Raw genomic sequence first — 22,347 nt, 5'->3', positions numbered from 1 at the left:
TCGGCAACAAGGGGACAATGGATGTAATTTCTAATTTAAACTACTAGTTCATATAAATAGAAATTTTTTCTTTTTTTTTGTTTTTGTTTTTGCGGTACGCGGGCCTCTCACTGTTGTGGCCTCTCCCGTTGTGGAGCACAGGCTCCGGACGCGCAGGCTCAGCGGCCATGGCTCACGGGCCCAGCCGCTCCGCGGCATGTGGGATCTTCCCGGACCGGGGCACAAACTCGTGTCCCCTGCATCGGCAGGCGGACTCTCAACCACTGCGCCACCGGGGAAGCCCGAAAATTTTCCTTTAATCATTATTTTCATCAGTGTCCTCTGTTCACTGTCATAACTGAAAAATATATTACTTCAACCATAACCAGGTTCATTGTATCAAAACCTTGCATCTGGCTCTCTTCCTGTTTCCCATCATGGTTCAGGATCAAGGTGAAAAGGAGAAGCCCATGAGGCGACTTCGCATCTGCAAGCTCTGCCTCAACATCTGTGTCGGGGGGAGAGTGGAGACAGACTGACGAGGCAGCCAAGGTGCTGGAGCAGCTCACAGGCCAGACCCCTGTGTTCTCCAAAGCTAGATACACTGTCAGATCCTTTGGCATCAGGAGAAATGAAAAAAGATTGCCGTCCACTGCAAAGTTTGTGAGGCCAAACGCAGAAGAAATCCTGGAGAAAGGTCTAAAGGTGCGACAGTGTGAATTAAGAAAAAGTAACTTCTCAGGTATGGAAACTTTGGTTTGGGGATCCGAGAACACATCGATCTGGGGATCAAATACGACCCAAGCATTGGCATCTACGGCCTAAACTTCTACGTGGTGCTGGGTAGGTTTCAGCATCACAGACAAGAAGCTCAGAACAGGCTACATTGGGGCCAAACACCTAATCAGCAAAGGGGAGGCCATGTGCTGGTTTCAGCAGAAGTATGATGGGATCATCCTTCCTGGCAAATAAATTCCCGTTTCAATCCAAAAGTCCAATAAAAAGTTTTCAGTGAAATGTAAAAAACAGACAAACAAAAAAACACCAAAAAATAAAAACCAAAACCAACCTAAAAACCAAAACCTTGAATCTGAAGTTCCTAAGTGGGGAGAGGTCTACTTAGCTCCTAGCATGGACCACCTATGAAAGGAGATTCAAAGATTGTGACCTCTCTATACCCTGGACCTTCGTGTATATCATCTACAGATAAAATGTACTGAGCACCTCAGTCTCTGGTTGCATCAGGAAAATTACTCCAATGGGAATTCACACTGGAGTTTACTTTGGTCACTCTTCAAAACAAATATTCACAACATTATTGTAATTCAAGAGCAGGTCATCCTCTGGACACAACTAGTAGAGTTAGTTTCACACAATGGACCATTGTTCACAGGCATCTCTGGCAACATATGCCTCCAGTAGCTACTGGCTAAAACCACAGCTGTTGGTTCTCAGGCCTAGAATAATAATCTACAGCTGCATGGTGCCTTAGTCTTGAAAGCTCTTTCTCACCGGCCAAGGTAGAGATACGGTGAAAGGTTAGAACACTTGGCAAGCTGTGTCAGTGGCTTAGTAACGTTGCACTTGTTCACCTGTATATGAGGCTGGGGGAAGCAAGCACTAATTTAGAAACAAACTTGTAAAACCCACGCCATCAACAAATATATTTTTGTTAAATATTTACTATATACCTATTACATACCAGGTACTATGCTAAATATCAGGGATAAAATTTTAATAATAGACACCATTGTTTTCATCATTATTACCCATACCTATTAAAAATAAATCATGCAGAATCCCAATGCCTTCCTGGAGTCTTAACTTGCACATTTAATTCAAGAATTGCCAACCTATTTAAGGACCCGCCATGCCTTGGACGATTGAAATAGGATTCTCTTAACTATGCCCCTGATAGAAGGCACTGTAAACTTTTTTTTTTTAATTTTATTTATTTATTTTCGGCTGTGTTGGGACTTTGTTGCTGCACGCGGGCTTTCTCTAGTTGCGGCGAGCGGGGGCTACTCTTTGTTGCTGTGCGCTGGCTGCTCGTGGCGGTGGCTTCTCTTGTTGTGGAGCACAGGTTCTAGGTGCGCAGGCTTCAGTAGCTGTGGCTTGTGGGCTCTAGAGCACAGGCTCAGTAGTTGTGGCTCACGGGCTTAGTTGCTCCGAGGCATGTGGGATCTTCGCGGACCAGGGCTCGAACCCGTGTCCCCTGCATTGGCAGGTGGATTCTTAACCACTGCGCCACCAGGGAAGCCCAGACACTATAAACTCTTGAACGTGAAGAAACTGTGATCAGTGGTTGCCTCTGGGGAGGAGAACTAGATTGGGACACAGGGGTGAGAGGCAGGGTTTTCATTGTACAGGCATATCTGGGAGATAGCAGGGTTCAGTTCCAGATAAAGCAAATATTGCAATAAAGTCACACAAATGTTTTGGTTTTCCAGTGCATATAAAAGTTATGCTTACACTGTTCTGTAGTCTATTAAGTGTGCAATAGCATTATGTCTAAAAAACAAAGTACATACCTTAATGTTAAAATATTGCTAAAAAATGCTAGCTATCATCCTAACCTTTAGCAAGTCATAGTAGTAACATCAAAGATCATTGATCACAAATCACCATCATAATAAATATAATAATAATGAAAAAATGAGCAAATGCTGTTGGAGACATGGCACCGAGGTAGGAGATAGATGGGCTCTAGGCTAGACATTTACAACTGGCATCCTGTTCACACTTCCTGGGGTGAGAAGGAGATGGGCTCCAGGCTGGACATTCATTACCAACCCCCTGTTTACATTTCCTGAAGCAAGAGAGAAATGGGCTCCAGGACTGCATATTTATGAACCGGACTCCTGTCTATATTTTGAGATCTGCACCTCGATGTAAAAACCAGCAACAGAAATAGAGTAAATAACCGGACATTGGACATTTTTATGGCAGTGACAGAGTGGGACTAAACCCTGTTAAAAGATCAAGAGGTCATACATCTCCCATCCTTGGGGCAAGGGAAACATTGCACATGCACAGAAAGGCTCCTTGGGGGTCAAAAAGGAGGGGGCGCCACCCCATAATATGTGATGCTAAGGCCGTCCCACAGGCCTCTGGGCTGTAATCTAGCTTGGAAAAAGTTGCGCATGCGTGTTGGGGAGGGTCTTAGGGCAGGGCAGGCGGAAAATAAACCAGATAATTGGCCAAAGGTAAACAAAGACCTGGAAGAACTGCCCTGTATAAATGACCTAACAGCCTCTTTCTCGTGCTCCTCCGCACTAGGGAGGGCGCCTCCATCCTTTCTCTCCGGGTGTGCATCTCTGCCTTGCTTCTACGTCAACTAAACAAATGTTTCTGTCTGCTCTCCCACTTGTTGTGCTGTGTCCCCAATAATAAACTTTGTACCTGTTTTTACAGTTTTTGCCTCCATGAGAAATGCATTTTTCACTGGGGCAAGAGCCAGGGGGTGTGGTGGCTGGGATTCCTGGTTTTCATCCAGGCTGCCCAGGTTCAATTCCTGGGCAGGGAATTAAGATCTCGCTTCATGCCACCACTCACTGCTGCCTCTCCGAAATCAGTACCAATAGACTTGCTCCAGGCAGGATTGCCACAAACCTTAAATTTGTTGGAAAAAAAACAAAAAAAGCAGTCTCTGCTAAGTGCAAACGGAGGTATGCCTGTACAGTGTACATCTGTGTACTGTTTGACTTTCATCGTGGGTATTTGCCTGTTCTCTGGTCTCCAGGAAGCGAGAAGGCGCAGCTGCAGACCCTCAGGCACCCACGAGGGTGGCGCCCCCGCCCTGGCAGCGCGCACAGCGGCTATGCGGGCCGGGGGTGGGTGAGTGGGGAGCCTGGGGACCCGGGGAGGGGCTCCCGGCTCTCCCCGGTGGCCAGGGGGCCTGCTCCAGCTTGCTGGGAAGCAGCTCCGCGTTGCAGGGCGGGAACGTGCCCTTCCACCTCTGGCAAACTTTCGGCCGCCGCAACGGAAGCAGGAACTCGTGAATCGCAAACGCAGGGCTGGGCGGGAGCTGCGGAGCCTGCTGGGCGTCCTCACCGAGCCCCTCGCGGATCCGCCGCTGCTTCCCCGAGCGCGCTGGGCTGCCCTGCACCGGGAGGGCAGCAGGGCCCGGTCCTCCGGTCTCCAGGTAAAGGCTCTCCAGCCCCCGCGGGCAGTATCGCCACCTGCGGGGGCAGCGACGCCCGCCGCCCTTTCCCGGGGCGAGCGTCCTCCGCCCCTCCGGGAGCTCGGAGAACTGGCTGAGCCGGATGCTGGTGGCCCCCGTATCCCGGAGAGGGTCTTTAGGCAAGCCAGCAGCAAGGTTAGAAGAATGGTTTAGTGAGCCACGTACCTTTCCTCAAAGGGCAGATTTCCCATTTTTTTTTTGTATGATTTGTATCCTGTATTTATCGAACCCGCTAATTGTCTAATACTCTGTAGAGTGTGTGTTTATACACAGTTATAAACACCTCGATAAATTAAGTTAGATTATGCTGTGAGAAAAATGATTTCCAATATTTGATTGATTGCCGGTACGATCCGGTAACTCTAGTCGCAGGCATGAAAGCGCAGGTGCATCGTCTCCTTCCCACCTGTATCCTTTTCCCACTCTATTTCAACAGGGTTCAACTTCACTTTGAACCTTTTTTTTTAATTGTAAGCTTGTTTTGATCTCTTTATTGTGGTAAAATAGACATACTGTAACAAAATGTATTATTTTGATCATTTTAAGTGTACAATTTAGTGTCATTAAGTGCGTTCACATTATTGGGTAACCATCACTACCGTCCATTTTCAGGACATTTTTGGCATCCCAGATAGGAAAACTCTGTACCCATTAAACAGTAACTCCCCATTCCCTCCTCCACCAACCTCTAGTAACTTCAGTTCTACTTTTTATCTCTGTGAATTTGCCTATTCTAGATACTTGATATAAGTGCAATCATACGATATTTGTTCTCTTGTATCCAGTTTATTTCACTTAGCATAATGATTTCAAGATTGTAGCATGTATGAGAATTTCATTCCTTTTTGTAGCTGAATAATATTCCATTTTATGTATTTGCCACGTTTTAAAAATCTATTCATCTTTGGACCTTTAAGGCCTAAATAATAATGTATTAGAAGAACTAATTTACCTAATAATTGTTTGGTATCATTAATGAGATAAGCTCTTTAGTATTGCTTGTGATCCAGGAGCAATAAAGATGCTGGTACTGAAAGCACAGCTCCTCCCCTACATCCCCTGGCACAGTTCAGGTTTCTTCGCAGCAGGTTGAGGAGAGATTCTTAGAATCCATTCAAAGTGAAGTGTTGGCCTGGTTTTTCTTTTTTTGTTCCTGATTTGTTTTCTCCAGTGACTTGTAAAGTGTGGCAGCATAAAAAGTAACTTGTGCCAGGATTCTTAACCTGGGGAGTCCATGGACAGTATTCAGAAAGTCTGTGAACTTGGGTGGAAAAGTTTATTTTACTAACCTCTAAATGTAGTGTAGTAGTATTTCCTTTAAGAGGCATGTAGGCAAAAGCCGCAGTAGTATTAGTGGTAGGGTAGCTCTGATTTGCCACCGGTAGAAATCATAGATATTTCCATGTCATGTTACTTACTGTATATATATCAAAATCATTACATTCAACACTACTTCAAAATTATGGCAATGATTAGACCTACCATCTGTTATTTATCACACGGTTGTTGTTATTTTAACTGAAAATGGAGGTAATGGGATCTAGCTTATAGGATTCTTGTAAGGATTAAATGACATAATATATGTAAAGTGCTTAGCATAGAGAACCATAAATGTTATTTTCATTTTACTGTTTTAGAAAGTTGGACATAACAGTTAGCAAGGAAGGTATAGACTTGTGCTATATTACCATATACTGTTTTTCTAAAAAACTGTTTTGATTTTTTTTTTTTACTGACCAAAGTCTACCTATTTATATTAGGATGCACTCTTATGTCTACAGCTCTATAGGTTTTGACAAATGTAATGGCATATACATCATTACAGCATCATATAGAATAGCTTCACTGTCCTAAAAATCCCCTGTGCTCCACCCATTCAGCCCTTCCCTTTCCTCCAGACAACCACTGACGTTTTACTGTCGATGTGGTTTTGCCTTTTCCAGAATGTCCTAGAGTTGGAATCATACCTTTCACACCGGCTTCTTTCACTTAGCGATATGCAATTAAGGTTACTCTTTCTGTGGCTTGATAGCTCATTTCTTTTTACTGCTGAAAAATATTCTATTGTGTGGATATATCAGTTTGTTTATCCCTTCACCTATTGAGGGACATCTTAGTTGCTTCCAGTTTTTTGGCAATTATGAATAAAGTGCTATAAATATTTGTATGCAGGTTTTTGTCAGGATTTAGTATTGTCAGTTTTTTGGATTTTAGCCGTTCTTATAGGTGTGTAGTGGCATCTCATTGTTGTTTTAATTTGCAATTTCCTAATGACAATGATATTGAGCACCTTTTCCTATGCTTCTTTGGTGAGATGTCTGTTCAGGTCTTTTGCTCACTTTAAATTGGATTGTTTGTTTTCTTTTTGGTAAGTTTTAAGAGTTCTTTGTATATTTTAGCTACCAGTTATTTATTAAATATGTGTTTTGCAAATACCTTCTCCCAGTCTGTGGCTTGGTTTTTCATTCTCTTAACAGTGTCTTGCACAGAGCAGAAGTTTTTAATTTTAATGGAATCCAACCTATCAATTTTTTCTTTCATGGATTGTGCTTTTGGTGGTGTTATCTAGAAACTCACCTAAGGTCACAGAGACTTTATTCTATGTTACATAGGAGTTTTATAGTTGTGCATTTTACATTTAGGTCTATGATCCATTATGACTTAATTTTTGTGAAAGATGTAAGGTCAGTGTCTAGATTTTTTTTGCATGTGGTCGTCCAGTTGTCCAGCACCATTTTTGAGAAGAATATCCTTTCTCCATTGAATTGCCATTGCTCCTTTGTCAAAGATAAGTTGGCTGTATTTGTGTGGGTCTATTTCTGGGCTCCTTATTCTGTTCCATTGATCTATTTGTCTGTTCTTTTGTCAGTACTACATTGTCTTGATTAGCAGTGATTTCTGGTAAGTATTGAAGTCAGGTAGTGTCAGTCCTCCACCTTTGTTCTTCTTCAGTATTGTGTTGACCATTATGGGCCTTCTTGCATTTCCATGTAAACTTTAAAATTGGTTTGTTGAGGGCTTCCCTGGTGGTGCAGTAGTTGAGAGTCCGCCTGCCGATGCAGGGGACGCGGGTTCGTGCCCCGGTCCGGGAGGATCCCACGTGCCGCGGGGCGGCTGCGCCCGTGAGCCATGGCTGCTGAGCCTGCACGTCCAGAGCCTGTGCTCCGCGGCGGGAGAGGCCACAGCAGTGAGAGGCCCGCGTACCGCAAAAAAAAATTGGTTTGTTGAGGTCTATAAAATAACTTGCTGAGATTTTGATCGGAATTGCATTGAATCTGTAGATCAAGTTGGGAAGAACTGACATCTTAGCAATATTGAGTAGTCCTATTGAGGAACACGGAGTATCTCTCCATTTATTTAGATCTTCTTTGATATCTTTCATCAGAGTCTTATAGGCACATTTTAAAAACTTTTCAGTAATTATATTTCAATATAACTATCTTCCTTTGTAATCCTATATATTTCATTTTATACATTTAACGACATATCTTTTATATATTTTAAAACATGTCAGAAGAGAGCCTAAGTATCACCAGAGTACCAAAGGGTTCATAACCAAAAAAAAAAAAAATTAAAGAAGCGGTAATTCTGATCTAGGCTATCATTTAGTGAACAATTTGTATTCTGGAAATGAGGATATTTTTTGGTTATAGCCTTGCCAGTTTCACATTTTTTTTTCTGGAAGAACTAGCTCCCCAATGGAGTTGGCATTATATGTATTATGACTTTTGTGTTTTTAGGGATGTCAGAAAGAACACTTGCCCCTACAGTTTCCTTCAACTGAGCCAGAATATTCCCCCTGTTGATGGGCTCATTCCTAGAAGGACAATGTATGTAATTTTCTTAGCACATTGCCTACCACTCAGTAGGTCATTTAAAAATGCTAATTGTTATTACTGAGAAAGAAAATACGTCCAAAGCGATGACCACTGCTTCATCAATGACCAATGACCACAGATTTTGTGTCCTTTCCCCTCCTGCTTAGGAGAGGCAAGAAGAGGAAGGATTCTAAAACTGAAAAGCAGACGACCTCTTCTTTCATAGATACTTGTCAGATTTTAAGCGTTGATGGGAGAGTGTATGTGTGTGTGCTTCCTAGCTTTCTGCCAAGTTTTTAATGAAAGGTTGTCTCAAATCTAGTCAAAGTGAAACAGATAAAAAATACTTGTTTATTCCTGTCCTTCTATGAATTGTGAGTTGTGTATATTGACTTGAAGGAAATGAAATGTATCTTCTCTAGGTTTGTTCAAAGAAACAAAACTCATTGATGATTGTCTATTTTTGTGCTAGAGAGAAATTCTGTCATCTGTCCAATCTTCTTGAAGCAAACTCAGGCCAGAGGGAGAGTTATCTGACCTTTGGAGACCAAGACTAACCTGAAATTTAAAATGTTCTTCCGGGAGGGATGGAGCTTGACTCACACGCGTGTAATAATTTGTTTCCTGACGCTAAGGCTGTCCACCAGTCAGAACTGCCCCACCAAGAGTCTAGAAGATATGGTCATTGACATCCAGTCATCCCTGTCCAAGGGAATCAGAGGCAATGAGCCCATACACACATTAACTCAAGAAGACTGTGTTAATTCTTGCTGCTCAACAAAAAACATATCAGGTAAGTAATAATGCCTTGCAACTCTTTATTCCATGTGTTTTGTGATGTAAGTAGCTGGTTGATGAGGCTGAATGGTTTGTACTGGTGATTCTCAATGGGGTAGAAAAGTGGGTGGCAAAAACACTAGGGAATGTTCCATGGTGTGCTCTCCCCTCCCCTAAGCTGAGCCAAAGTTACTGATGAGTGTATATATATCACTCAGAAATGTGGGTAGAAAAAGGGTTGAAAACCACTGCTGGTGTGTTCTAACAGGCATCTGGGATATAGAAAACAGAAGTCCTATTTAAATGCTTGGCTTCCATCATCATGGAATATTGGAATACAGTGTGATATTAGAAAGAACGTTTAAACAGAAAGGGAGTTGAGACAAAAAATAAAATTCTAAAGTCATCCCATAGGAGAATCAGCATTTGAGTTTTAAGTAGAAGCACAAAATTTCCGTTTTATCTCCCTTCCCTGGAGCTGGCGGCACAGGTGAGTCAGGAAGCCACTGGCCACTAATTGCAGCTTCTAGGAATCTAAGAGGCATGGGAAGGGGTTTAGAATGACCCATTCCATGACACAGAAGGAAACTGAGCCCCGCAGGTTTGAACCATGTCCTTGCATATTTCAGGCTCCAAACCTATGACCTGAAAATAGAAGTATATATCTAATAAACAAACAAAAAAAAACCCACATAAGTTTATTGAGCACCTAATGCCTTGGTACGTGCTGGAGATAAAACAGTGAATAAGATGGAAAAGACCTTGTCATCAAGGACCCTAGAAGAACTAGTGAACACTGGACTCGTGATCCTTATTTGATTTATCAGCTGACTAAATCACATGTTTTCTCTTAGATCTTTATTTCCATTTCATTCTATGACGATTGTGGCGTAATAAGATAAATACACATTCCCTGGCACAGAGGTCCTAAAACCCTGGGAATTTTCTGAGCATAGGAGCGTCTTCTGTTATTCATAATGAGCCCCATTCAATCATACCTGAGCTTATGCTCACGAGGTGACTCTTGGTGGGACCCTCAATCGCGCCAGGATGGCTGCTAGTTGCCAGAAAGACCAAGCTTTGCTTAGAAGCTTGGAACTTTCAGTCTCCTCCACCCACCTCCAGGTAGGGGGAAAGGGGGTGGAGATTGAATTCAGTCGCCAGCGGCCAATGACTTAATCAATTATGTCTACGTAATAAAACTGCCATGAAAGCCCCTAAACAATGGGTTCAGGGAGCTTCCAAGTTGGTAAACACATCCACGTGCCAGGAGGCACCCCAAGTCCACAGGGACGGAGGCTCTTGCACTTGGGACCCTTCCAGACCTCGCCCTGTGTACCTCTTCATCGGGCTGTTCATTTGTATCCTTTGTAATAAACTATAACGGTAAGTATTGCATTTTCCTGAGTTCTGCGAGTCGTTCTAGCAAGTTATGGAACCTGGGGTGGGGGGGTGATAGCCAAGTTTGCCGTATGTGTGAGTGACCTGGGGACCTGATACTGTGACTGGCCTCTGGGTGGGGACAGTCTGATGGGACTGAGCCCTAGACCAGTGGGGTCTGACACTCACTCCAGGCAGTTAGTATTAGAATCGAATTGAATTGTAAGACACCCCGTTGGTGTTAGAGAATCAGAGAACTAGAGAATTTGGGTAGAAATGACACCAGGTATTTGCTGTCATGAGGAAACAAATACTTCAATGATCTTCTCAAATTGAGCTGTGTGCTTTTGGACACTCTTCATAGAGAAGTAATTTATGGAAGTCAAAGAGATCTCATTTAAATTTCTAGTTTTTCTTTAAATGTTGATATCAACATATATGTGGAATAGAAACATCACCTGCAAATAGGACTGAATGCCATGTGGGCGTATCCTGGCAACATAGGAAACCTTGCATTTCTCTTCAGTTCCGTGATAGGTGTTTAGTAAGAAAAGAGGGTTTGCGGCTTTATTCTACAAGCAAAAGTACTGTTACTGCTTTACTGTAAGCAGAGATACTTGTGGGTCTCAGTTAATGGATCTCAGGCTTTTCCCTCTTTTACTGAGTGTTGGTTTTTGACCGTTTAGGATTCCAAAAAAGCACTTTGATAATTTGCCTATAGCCACAGACTCTAGAAAAATACCCACAAATACAAAGGACACAAAATTTTGTGTACAACTTGGACCCTATGGACCCTCCCCTTTACCTAAGTGCCCCCCAAAATGGTTTGTAGAATTATCACATCGTGGGGAAAGGAAAAGCCAAAGTAACCAGAGCACCTTTCTTGTTACCTGGCTAATGGAGACATGATAGGATAAAACCCCTGCAGAAACGAACTCAGTCTTATTTCCCACTGGGAGAGTCAAGGGTGATCCCTGACCGCTGCCTGATTGGGAGACAAACAAAAATGATAAGAGCAGAAATTTAAAGAACCCAAAGAAGAATGGTACTGATAAAAGTAAAAAATAGACTTTGCATTCCATATGCTGTGCAGCTCCATTGTGGAAGGAGGCATGATATGTACAAGGCTGAATTTACTGACCCTCCCTGCCCACCACCCTCCCCTCGCCCCACACCAAGAAAACCAGACTGATGGCTTCGTAGGCATCTAAGATGCCTTCAGGATGCAAGATGTACCTACAGTCATTAGGGTTAGATCCATTTCCTAAGGTCGGACTCAGTAGTGAGTTGTAGACTCAGTATTTCTATGTATGTTTTGATAAATATTTTAGCAAACGGAAGGCTTCTCTCTAAAGAATGGCATGTACTATTAAAAATGTTTCGCCAAAATTACCTTCATTCTGATTTTTAAACCCAGGGTCTTTAAAAATTGCTTTCAGTGCCTAAACTAAGGAAAAGGAAATGACTCAGCGGCCAGCAGGCAATGAACAAAGGTTTTTGTGTTGGCCGCTAGAATAAATGTGTTCCTGCTTGCCGTATTCTCTGGAAGATCCTATTTCAGAATAATGCTTATGAAACCTTTCATTGCAGGGGACAAAGCATGTAACTTGATGATCTTCGACACTCGAAAAACAGCTAAACTACCCAACTGCTACCTGTTCTTCTGTCCCAGTGAGGAAGCCTGTCCCCTGAAACCAGCAAAGGGACTTATGAGTTACAGGATAATCAGAGGTAATAAAAACATTGTTCTTTGTCTTCTGTGATTGGAATGATTTAAGGATATGATTCATGTAGAAAGGTTTTCTGCAAGAGTTTAAGAAGAACTGCCAAAAGGGATCACAAACATAGAGGTACATCAGAAAAAAATCTCATGATTTAAAATTCAGTTGATTCAACCAAACATCTTTCTTTTTTCCAGTTAAAGTATTTAATACCTATGAATGATAGTATTTGGTTTTGTTTTTGTTTTTACCTTCTTAAGGTAAAAGGCACACAGATCTTTCATGTAAACATTTTGAAACACGTCTTTAGAACCGTGTTAGCAACACTGGAATAAGTCTACAGGTCTCCAGGGGTGACTATTTTGAAAGGGTTAAGACGATGTAAATACAGTATATAAAATTCCGGTACATTAGGTTCCAATTATTTTGTAATCACATTCTTTGAAATCAAACTCACTGGATTTTATTATCCAGACCTGGAAGGAAGCTCATTTAAGAAGTTTCTGAGGGGCTTCCCTGGTGGTGCGGTGGTTGGGAGTCCGCCTGCCGATGCAGGGGACACGGGTTCGTGCCCCGGTATGGGAAGATCCCACATGCCGCGGAGCGGCTGGGCCCGTGAGCCATGGCCGCTGAGCCTGCGCGTCCGGAGCCTGTGCTCCGCAACGGGAGAGGCCACAACGGTGAGAGGCCCGCGTACCGCAAAAAAAACCAAGTTTTTGAGAAAAAGCTACATGCCAAATTCTGTGCAAGGCATTGGAAGCAGAGTCTCCACATTTGGAAATGACATATTTGCTCAGAATACAGAAAATAAACAAGTAAAAATAATATAATTATTTGGATATGCCTTGGTGAGATTTTGGCTTGTTAATTTTTCAGGATGAAATGCTTTCAAGTATGAAGTTTACTTTTATTTCAGTTTTATAAAGTTTTTGTCCTTACACCCTTAGGTATTAATAATATTCCCTGCATTTATTCAATAAGAAACAAATTTTATTTAGCATCTCCTATGTGCCAAGCACTTTTTACGCCTTAAGGATAGAAAGATACGACACTAAACATGAAAAACAAGGTTCTCATTTATGGAACTAATATTTTAGGAGAGAGACACAATAACCTTAATAAATAAATAATCAAGAAAAATAGTCACCATGGACATAGAGAACAGACATAGAGAACAGACTTGTGGTTGCCCAGGGGTAGGGGGTTGAGGAGGAATGGAATGTGGGAAGCTGGGGTTAGCAGATGTAAGCTTTTATATATAGAATGGATAAACAACAAACTCCTAGTGTATAGCCCAGGGAACTATATTCAGTATCCTATGAAAGGGCTTCCCTGGTGGCACAGTTGTTAAGAATCTGCCTGCCAATGCAGGGGACACAGATTCGAGCCCTGGTCCGGGAAGATCCCACATGCCGCGGAGCAACTAAGCCCGTGTGCCACAACTACTGAGCCTGCGCTCTAGATCCCGTGAGCCACAACTACTGAGCCTCCGTGCCACAGCTACTGAAGCCTGTGCGCCTAGAGCCCGTGCTCCGCAGCAAGAAGCCACCGCAATGAGAAGCCTGCGCACCACAGTGAAGAGTAGCCCCCCCTCGCCGCAATTAGAGAAAGCCCGCGGGCAGCAACAAAGACCCAACATAGCCAAAAATAAGTAAATTAATTAAATAAATTTATTTTTAAAAAAAGGTAGTTGGTTACCCTTAACAAAAAAAAGTATATATATAAACTGAATCACTTTGCTGTACAGCAGAAATTAACACAGCATTGTAAATCAACTATACTTCAATAAAAAAATTTAAATAAAAAAATAACAGTGATCATAATAAAATGAAACATGGCCTTTATATAAGAATATATTTTCAAAGCAGAGAAAATTAAAACAAAATTCCTATTTAAAAAATAGTCAGGGGCTTCCCTGGTGGCGCAGTGGTTGAGAGTCCACCTGCTGATGCAGGGGACACGGGTTCGTGCCCCGGTCTGGGAAGATCCCACATGCCACGGAGCGGCTGGGCCCGTGAGCCATGGCCGCTGAGCCTGCGCGTCCGGAGCCTGTGCTCGGCAACGGGAGAGGCCACAACAGTGAGAGGCCCGCGTACCGCAAAAAAAAAAAAAAAAAAATAGTCATAAGAGCTATGCAGATAATTGAGCTAAGACAACATAATAGATAATCACAGAGGGACTTCCCTGGCGGTCCAGTGGTTAAGACTCCTCGCTTCCATTGCAGGGGATGCAGATTCGATCCCTGTTCGGGGAACTAAGATCCTGCATGCCACACAGCACAGCCAAAAAAAAAAGGTAGTCACTGAGTGGACTGGCTGGGTTAGGCGATCAGGGGAAGCGTCTGTGAAGATGTAACCCCTAAACTGAGATCTGAAAACGGAGGAGCCAGATGTGAGAAGATTGTAGAAAGACCTTCCAGGCAGAGGAAACAGCCTATTCTAATATCCTAAGGCAGAATGGTTTGGGAGTGTTTGTTCAAATGCTCCAGTCTCAGCAGCTGACTCATAGTGAACCATGGAAGGAGTGATATGCAAGAAGGAAGGAAGGTGGGGCCATTCTGTCAAGCTCTGTAGGGTAGGGAGTTTTTACTTCCGGTGCATGATGGAAGCCATTGGAAGGTTTTCAGCAGGCATGTATAACGAGCTGTTTTAAAGGTGATTTCTCAAGCTCACTGTGACCGCTCTATTGGGAATGGACAATGGCGCAGCAGCAAGAGGGCATGTGGGAAGACTGGGTAGGAGGCTGGGAAGATATCCGAGTGAAAGGCCATGGCCTTGGGGACCAGGGAGACGGTGGAAGAGACGGAGGGAAGTAAACACACGAGCCATTTCAGCGATAGCATTGACAGGGCTTGCTGGTGGTGTGGATGTGGGGAATGAGGAAGAGCGAAGAGTGAAACTCAGTCCTAGTCCTGGGCTCGAGCGTCTGGATGGGTGGCGGTGCCGTCTACTGAGCCGGGGAAGTGGATTTGCGGTTGGGAGGGAGAGTGCAGTCAGGGTTCTCTGGGGAAGGATGCTGCCCAGGGCATCCGGACACTGACTCTGCTTTGTCCCCTGAGTGCGGCTGTGTCCCCCGAGTGAGGCTGTGTCTGAGTTTCGTTCATGAAGCAGGAAAACCTGATGTGTCAAACATTCCCTTAAACAGGAGCGTAAAGCACAGATTGCTTGTGTAAATTCTTCCTACCTAGTGGTAGAAGCTCAAGTCTAAACAGATTGGCAGATAAGGTACAAAGTTTCACTTTTGCCTGATGAAAAATTCTGGGGATGGTTGATGGTGAGGGTTGCACAAACTCAATGCCACGGAACTATACTCTTAAAAACGGGTTAAAGTGGTACATTGTATGTAGTATATTTCACCACAGTTGTTAAAAAGAATAATTTTTTTAAAAAGACTACGGCACAGAACAAATGAGGCCCCTCAGAGCAGCCAGGATCTTACCTTGGGTGGAAAGTATCTTGTCTCCCTGCCCCTTCTGGGCTTCACACTGGCCAGGGCAGTTGCCCCTGACTGTTCGCCTCCTTTACGTCTATATATAATCTTGGCTAAAAACACCGGGACCTATAGTGTTGTGCGGATATGGCTTCTTGCTTGTCCTCTTTTTTTTTTTTTTTTTGCGGTACGCGGGCCTCTCACTGTTGTGGCCTCTCCCGTTGCGGAGCACAGGCTCCAGACGCTCAGACTCAGCGGCCGTGGCTCACGGGCCCAGCCGCTCTGCAGCATGTGGGATCTTCCCGGACCGGGGCACGAACCCCTGTCCCCTGCATCGGCAGGCGGACTCTCAACCACTGCGCCACCAGGGAAGCCTGTCCTCTTTTTATTTCATCACCTGGAACGTGGCAGAACCTGTTGGACACCCAGGGATGGTATCCAGCAGCCTGAGTTTCCAGTGAGGTCAGGGCTCAAGACACTAATTGGAGTGTTTATTTTTCTCCTTCAAGAGCTCCCATCAGGTGGAAGTTGGACCATCACATCTGCCTCTCTGATCCCTTCTCACTGCCTCTTCTTCATTGTGTCCTTTCTTCCACTGCCAGTGTGTATTCCCTATGTCTATCAGCTATTTCACAATTAAAGCAGAATATTAAAGAAATTATAGGTAATTGAATCTAGTCATTCGACTTCCATAAAAATCTATACCAAAGAAAAAGCTGTTGTTGTGAAGCTGTTTATCACGTAATTAGCTTAAAAAGTGAAAACAGCACTTTTTGAATTAGTTTAAAGGAAATTAGTTTAAAAGTTTCTACAGCTTAAATGTCCAAATGCTAGGGAATGGTTGGGTATAAAGTATAATGGATCCCCCTGAAGGAATACAATGCAGATGTTAAAAAATAAGTTTGAGATGTAGAAATAAAATGTCACCTAAATTTCAGGTGACAAACACCCAGTTTTTAAATTACATGAAAAAAGTTTAATTTTAAGGTATGCATAAATGTTAATAGTTGCTGGGACATGGTAGAAATTATCGTTGAATTTGTTTTATAACTTTCATAATAATTCTGTCATGTTACTGATTTTATAATGCATGTATAAAGAGGGAGTATGTGGTAAAGATTCCATTTTCTCCAGTGGAAGTGGGAGAAAAGTGAACTTGGCTTGTGCCTAAACCTTTTAAGGGCAAGTGTGAAGGGTGAATGAAGTGGAATTAGAATCGAACAATTCCTGTGTTAGCCACCAGGGGGCACCATCAGCCCAGAGCCGGTGGCTATCAAGGGGCAAAGTGGCACCAACCCCGGACTTGGTGTGCAGCAGGCTGTCTGTATCTACAGGTGTTTACAAATTGTGTTTGTAATTCTATTTATGAATCTGCCCGTGTTGATGGATTGAGATTGCCCCATAAAAATAAATATCTGCCTCCTGGTCAGAGTGAAATTCAGTAGATATAAGATTGGTGGTTTGTTTTCAGATGAACTCTATTTCCTGTAACTGACGAATATTTACAGACTGAAAGTTTGAAAGATAACAGTGTGCTCTCTTCATTCTGTAAAACCGTTGCAGCTTGGCATTATTTAATGTTTGTTTGTTTTTGGAGCTTGGTGGTCTGTCATTCCTCCAAGGACTAGAATAGGGGAATTCAGAAATAGAATAAATTGAAAGTCTATTTGCTCAGCTGGTTGCCAAGTTAATAGTCAGTCCCTAACTTTTTTTATCTAGTGAAGTCACTTGACAATGAAAGTCAAAAGAGCAGTTGAGGACACATTTCCCAGCTCCTTCTGTAGCTCATGGCTATGTGACTGAGAGAAAACACAGCACCCCAAAGGCAAACATCAGTGGGTGAGGTGAATGGAGCAGGTGTGGAGAATCCCTGTGTGGTTCTAGGATCTTTGCCAATAGATGAATCTTATCAAGAAATGGGAATAGCCCTAGCTTTGCTTTATTTATGACCTTGTATTCTTGAGAAAGAAAACAGCTGTTTTGGTCATTCTTGTCAATGGCCTTATTTTAAGTTTTGAGTTCACACATATCACAGAGCATTTATTTAGCCTTCTTTTTAAACTTTAAAATGAAATATGATGAGTCCTGCTCTTTTTAAAAATATCTGGCACAACCTAAAAATACAGGTGCTGTTTATCTCGTGGTGACACTATGCCTATGAATGTGATATCACCTGCAGCAGAAACTCTTTTCTTCAGCATTGTTGGAGGAATTTCAGGCATTCAAATTCTATTTTAGAGTGTCCTAGAGCAGGTATCCACAAACTTTTTCTGTCGAGGGCCAAATAATAAGTATTTTAGGCTTTTCAGGCAAGTCTGTTAGACTTAGTGGGCCATATGCAATCTGTCAGACCTCCTCACTTCTGTCCTTGTAGTAGAAGCAGCCATAGACAATATGTAAACAAATGGGCATGCTTGTATGCCAATTAAACTTTAGTTATGGACACTGAAATGTGAATTTCATATAATTTTCACGTGTTACAAAATATTATCCTTCTTGATTTTTTTCAATCATTTAAGAATGTAGAAACCATTCTTAGCTCGCAAGCCATATGAAGATAAGTGGCCATCATTTGCTGACCCCTGTCCTAGACGGATTACTAAGTGACAGTTCTAAAGGACCTCTGAGTACTGTGAAGCTTAGAGAGTAGTCAAAGATGTCACAAATCTGAAGTTGCCTCTGGATCTATTTGTTAGCAGAGCGGAGAGTGAGGTCTAGTTTAGAAACTGGTATTGACGGGAGTTGAAATAGAAGACGGAAAAGAGAAGAGGGGAGAATCACCGTTGCTTCCTTCCTTGTGTTTCTGCCGTTCTAATTTAAGTGAAATGATTAGCCAAGTAGCAGAGTGATACAGAGCAATTCAGGTGGTCTTTCTCTGTCCCGGATTGCTTTAACCAGCCTTTTCAGTTCGAGCTGTGATAAACGGCATGTGTGACAAAGAGCAAAACTCTAAACTTTCTCACACAGGAGGAGGATCTGAGGCTGGTTCCTCCTCAGCAGGAGTTGGGACTGTGATTTTCTGCTCTTTATGCTAGCCACGTGGCCATAATGATTTCAAATACTGGTCCATGGTCCTCAGAACCTAAGATGTTGGCTCTAAAATTTTAATCTTCAACCAGCTGAAAGCTGGTTTTTTTTTGTTTTTTGTTTAATATTTATTTATTGGGACTTCCCTGGTGGTCCAGTGGTTAAGAATCCACCTTCCATGGGCTTCCCTGGTGGCGCAGTGGTTGAGAGTCCGCCTGCCGATGCGGGGGACACAAGTTCATGCCCCGGTCCGGGAGGATCCCACATGCCGCGGAGCAGCTGGGCCCGTGAGCCATGGCCGCTGAGCCTGCGCGTCTGGAGCCTGTGCTCCGCAACGGGAGAGGCCACGACAGTGAGAGGCCCGCGTACCGCAAAAAAATAAATAAATAAAAAAAGAATCCACCTTCCAATGCAGGGGATGCGGGTTCGATCCTCGGTCAGGGAACTAAGATCCCACGTGCTGCAGGGCTCTAGAGCCCACGTGCCACAACTACCGAGCCCGCGTGCCACAGCTCCTGAGCCCATGCGCTCTCGAGCCCATGCGCTGCAGCTAGAAAGAAGCCTGTGTGCCACAACGAAAGATTCCACATGCCGCAAGGAAGATCCCGCGTGCCACAACGAAGACCTGATGCAACCAAATAAATAAATAACTATTAAAAATATAAAAATACAGGCTCTTAGTTGCGGCATGCAGGATCTAGTTCCCTGGGCCCCCTGCATTGGGAGCACGCAGTCTTAACTGCTGGACCACCAGGGAAGTCCCTGAAACCCATTTTTTTCATTGAAAAACGTCATCAGCTTTGTGCTGCCGCCTTGGCTTCAGGGACCCTCCAGCTTCCTCCTCCTCCTCCTTGTGGAAGGCAAGTCACTGGGATTTTGTCTCCTCTCCTCATTGTCCTGTGGGCTACCCCCCCCCCCACCGTGATATCTCCCCTAGGGATTGCTTGCTTCCCAGTTGTCACTGCAGTCCCAGCTGGCACAGCTTGTGCCTCACACCAGCATTTTCTCTGCCAGTCCTCCTCCTGCCACATCATCCCAGCCCAGCTGCCTTCCCTGGCCTTGGCCCCTGAAGGGTCCCCATCTTCCTAAACCTCTTGCTGCCCATGCTGAGCTCCTCTTAGCATCTCTGCTGGTCCCCTCCCACCTCTTCCTTCGTTTGCCTGATGCTCCTCCGCACATTTCTCTTCTCCTCTGGGCCAACACTCTAGAAATAAACCACAGCATCTGGGGGAGAGGCAGGGTCATCAGGATCTGATTTAGCAATTTGTATTTTTCCATTTTGCACCATGAAATGTCAAGAATCAACAGTTTGAGGTCTTATTGAACAAGCTGATAACGTTTGTACTTGTTAACCTCCCTTCGCATGGAAATATGGAAGTCTTTTTTAAATTTTCTTTCCGTCTTCAGATTTTCCATCTTTGGCGGGAACTGATTTGCCAAGCCAGGAGGTAGCCCAGGAAGAGTCTCTGTTCCGCAGCAGGTCTTCACACACCATCACTCCCACGCCCCCTCCTCCCACAGGTGATTCAGAGCCCACGGTCTTAGGGAGAGATTCATTTTCTCAGAAGTTTGGATCCTCAGATCACTTGGAGAAACTACTCAAGATTGACCTGGCGAGTCCACAGTGGACTGTTTATAAAGAAAATGACCACTCTCAGAAGTCACCATCTTCCTCAGAACAAACAGTAGCTCATCTGCTGCCTGAATATGTGACAGTGTTCCCCAGTACAGTGGCAGTTGCCGCTCTGCCCGCCATCCTGGCCACTCCAAAGCCTTCATCTCTCCCTGCCGCCAACGCTGCAGGGATACCTTCTGTGACTCCTCAGCCTCAGGGGGCCACCTCTGCCCCACCTGTAGCCGCGGTCACTAACACGACCACAACTGAGGTTCCGACTTCCATCTTTAGGGCATCGACACACTCGAAAGGCCCACCAGACACGGTGCCCTTTAGAGACGTTTCCAGCTTGACTTGGAACACAGAGGCTGCCCGGGACCCTGCTACGTTTCCTTTGTCAAATGTGAATTCTCCCACTACAAATACAACAGCTTCCCAGGAAGATGGGAAGGCCAGCTCTGGTGGGCCCTCCCTGAGCGGTGCTCCAGAAAGGCAGCCGGGCCTCGCATTTGAACAGTGGCTCCTGGTCGGGACCGTGCTCTTTGGGGTCCTGTTCCTCGCCATAGGCCTGGGTCTCTTGGGCAGAACGCTCTTAGAATCCCTCCACAGGAAACGTTACTCGAGGCTTGATTATTTGATCAATGGCATCTATGTTGACATCTAAGGAGGACATCTTTTTTTTTTTTTTTTGGCTGTGGGATGTGGGATCTTAGTTCCCCGACCAGGACCAGGGATCGAACCCGTGCCCCCTACAGTGGAAGTGGGGAGCCTTAACCACTGGGATGCCAGGGAGGTCCCTAGATGTCTCTTTATTCATGTAGTTACTAATAGCCCCTATGCAGCGAGGTTCTGCTGATTTGCTCACCTTCTCAGGATTTTTCAAGTATTTTGAAGACAGGCAGAGATGCCTCCTACTGCTCTCTTTTTGCTTGTTCTGCGAAAAGAAGCGGGGGAAAGAAACAAACTGGGTGATTCGAAGGATCTGTCTCTAAAATATTAGCTGAAAACAAAGCTCTACCTAAAGCAATAAAGAATAATTGCCACATCAATTGGAAAACGACTGGCTTTTTACAAGGAAAAAGGGTTAGGACTCCTAGGCTCCAATTCATTAATATTTCTGGTTCCAGATAAAGTCGACTGTTTATGGTATTAATTCTAATGGATTTACTTTCCTTTTTATATGAATTCCAATAAAACTTATTCCAGATGTATTTCCTTCCAATTAACTATCTGAATAAATCTCTTGGTACTCAGTTAATGTTCTTTGCAAGTGACACGTCCAGCTGGATGACTTTAAATTTATTCCCACCAGCAAAATGATTAAATGATGAAAATATGTGTTCTAAGTTAAAATGACAAACCCCCCCTTATCCCATCAATGAGCAAAAGAGGTTCCTTTGGGAGAATTCTAGCAGAATATTAGCCTGCATGGAGATGATGATAAGTTCTGATAAATGGCCACATCTACTTTGGGTCTGCTCTAGTTAACTATATTTTCAAAAAAGAAAAAAGTAATATAGGCATTTTCCAAACTTAAGTAAATTTAGAATATAACAGTATTATTTATAAGTCCTTATCTAAACTTGACCAATAGTCAATTTTGGCTTTGTTTGGAATAACATTGGAAATAATAGATAGCACTTAAAGTTACAGGCGCACCTCATTTTATTGTGCTTCACTTTATCATGCTTCACAGATACTGCATTTTTCACAGACTGAAGGTTTGTGGCAGCCCTGCCTCAAGCGGGTCTATCGGCGCCATTTTTCTACAGCATTTTCTCACTTCATGTCTCTGTGTCACATTTTGGTAATTCTTACGGTATTTCAAACTTTTTCATTATTCTCTTTGTTCCGGGGATCTGTAATCAATGGTCTTTGATGTTACCACTAGGAATTGCTGAAGGCGCAGATGATGGTTAGCCTTTTTTAGCAATATTTTAAAATGAAGGTATATACTTTGTTTAGGCAATGCTATTGCACTTAATACTACAGTACAGTGTAAACATGACTTTTCTATGTACTGGGAAACAAAAATATTCGTGAGACTCGCTTTCTTGTATTCACTTTACTGCAGTGGTCTGGAACCAAACCCGCAATATCTCCGAGGTCTGCCTGTATTATTAAGTGATTAGCATACTGTAATTTTTATTGATTAGTTATTACAGTGTCCGAGAAATGTTTTGAGTAACGGCGGTTTGCTTTACAAGTTACAGTGGGGTAACTGGGAATCCAGGAGACCGCCTGGGTCAGTTCGACATCTCATCTCTCTGGACTTCAGTTTGCTTATTTGCAAATCAAGAGGTTTGGTCCCTGGTGTCATCAGGGTTTTTAAAGACAAAAATGGGATTCAGGTGAGAATTTATACAGGGAACGCTAGAGGGCAGTAACTGGTTAATAAGTAGAGCAACGAAGGCAAAT

At 43.6% G+C, this 22,347-nt stretch overlaps 1 protein-coding gene and 1 pseudogene across 2 annotated transcripts; both read left to right on the top strand.

Moving 5' to 3' along the window:
- Nucleotides 1–416: 416 nt before the first annotated feature.
- Nucleotides 417–1,049, top strand: LOC309969389 (large ribosomal subunit protein uL5-like; annotated as a pseudogene). Its single transcript has one exon. The product of its transcript is annotated as a large ribosomal subunit protein uL5-like (transcript).
- Nucleotides 1,050–3,844: 2,795 nt separating this feature from the next.
- MANSC1 (MANSC domain containing 1) lies at nucleotides 3,845–21,181 on the top strand. Its single transcript, XM_082850280.1, has 4 exons — nucleotides 3,845–4,123; nucleotides 8,453–8,773; nucleotides 11,728–11,868; nucleotides 19,722–21,181. Exons 2-4 carry the CDS (start codon nucleotides 8,551–8,553, stop codon nucleotides 20,591–20,593), a joined length of 1,236 nt encoding a protein of 411 aa, XP_082706406.1. The 5' UTR covers nucleotides 3,845–4,123; nucleotides 8,453–8,550; the 3' UTR covers nucleotides 20,594–21,181.
- The last annotated feature ends 1,166 nt before the right edge of the window (nucleotides 21,182–22,347 follow it).

The sequence above is a fragment of the Leucopleurus acutus genome (genome assembly GCF_964270905.1).
Source record: "Leucopleurus acutus genome assembly, chromosome: 11".
NCBI lineage: Eukaryota > Metazoa > Chordata > Mammalia > Artiodactyla > Delphinidae > Leucopleurus > Leucopleurus acutus.
This window is presented reverse-complemented; position numbering and strand designations above follow the sequence as displayed.

Bases quoted from the DNA above. Each gene is read 5' to 3' on its own strand.
- MANSC1 (XM_082850280.1), top strand. From the start codon at position 8,551: ATGTTCTTCCGGGAGGGATGGAGCTTGACTCACACGCGTGTAATAATT. The intron at 8,774-11,727 runs GTAAGTAATAAT...CTTTCATTGCAG, and splicing joins CTCAACAAAAAACATATCAG to GGGACAAAGCATGTAACTTG. The intron at 11,869-19,721 runs GTAATAAAAACA...TTCCGTCTTCAG, and splicing joins GAGTTACAGGATAATCAGAG to ATTTTCCATCTTTGGCGGGA.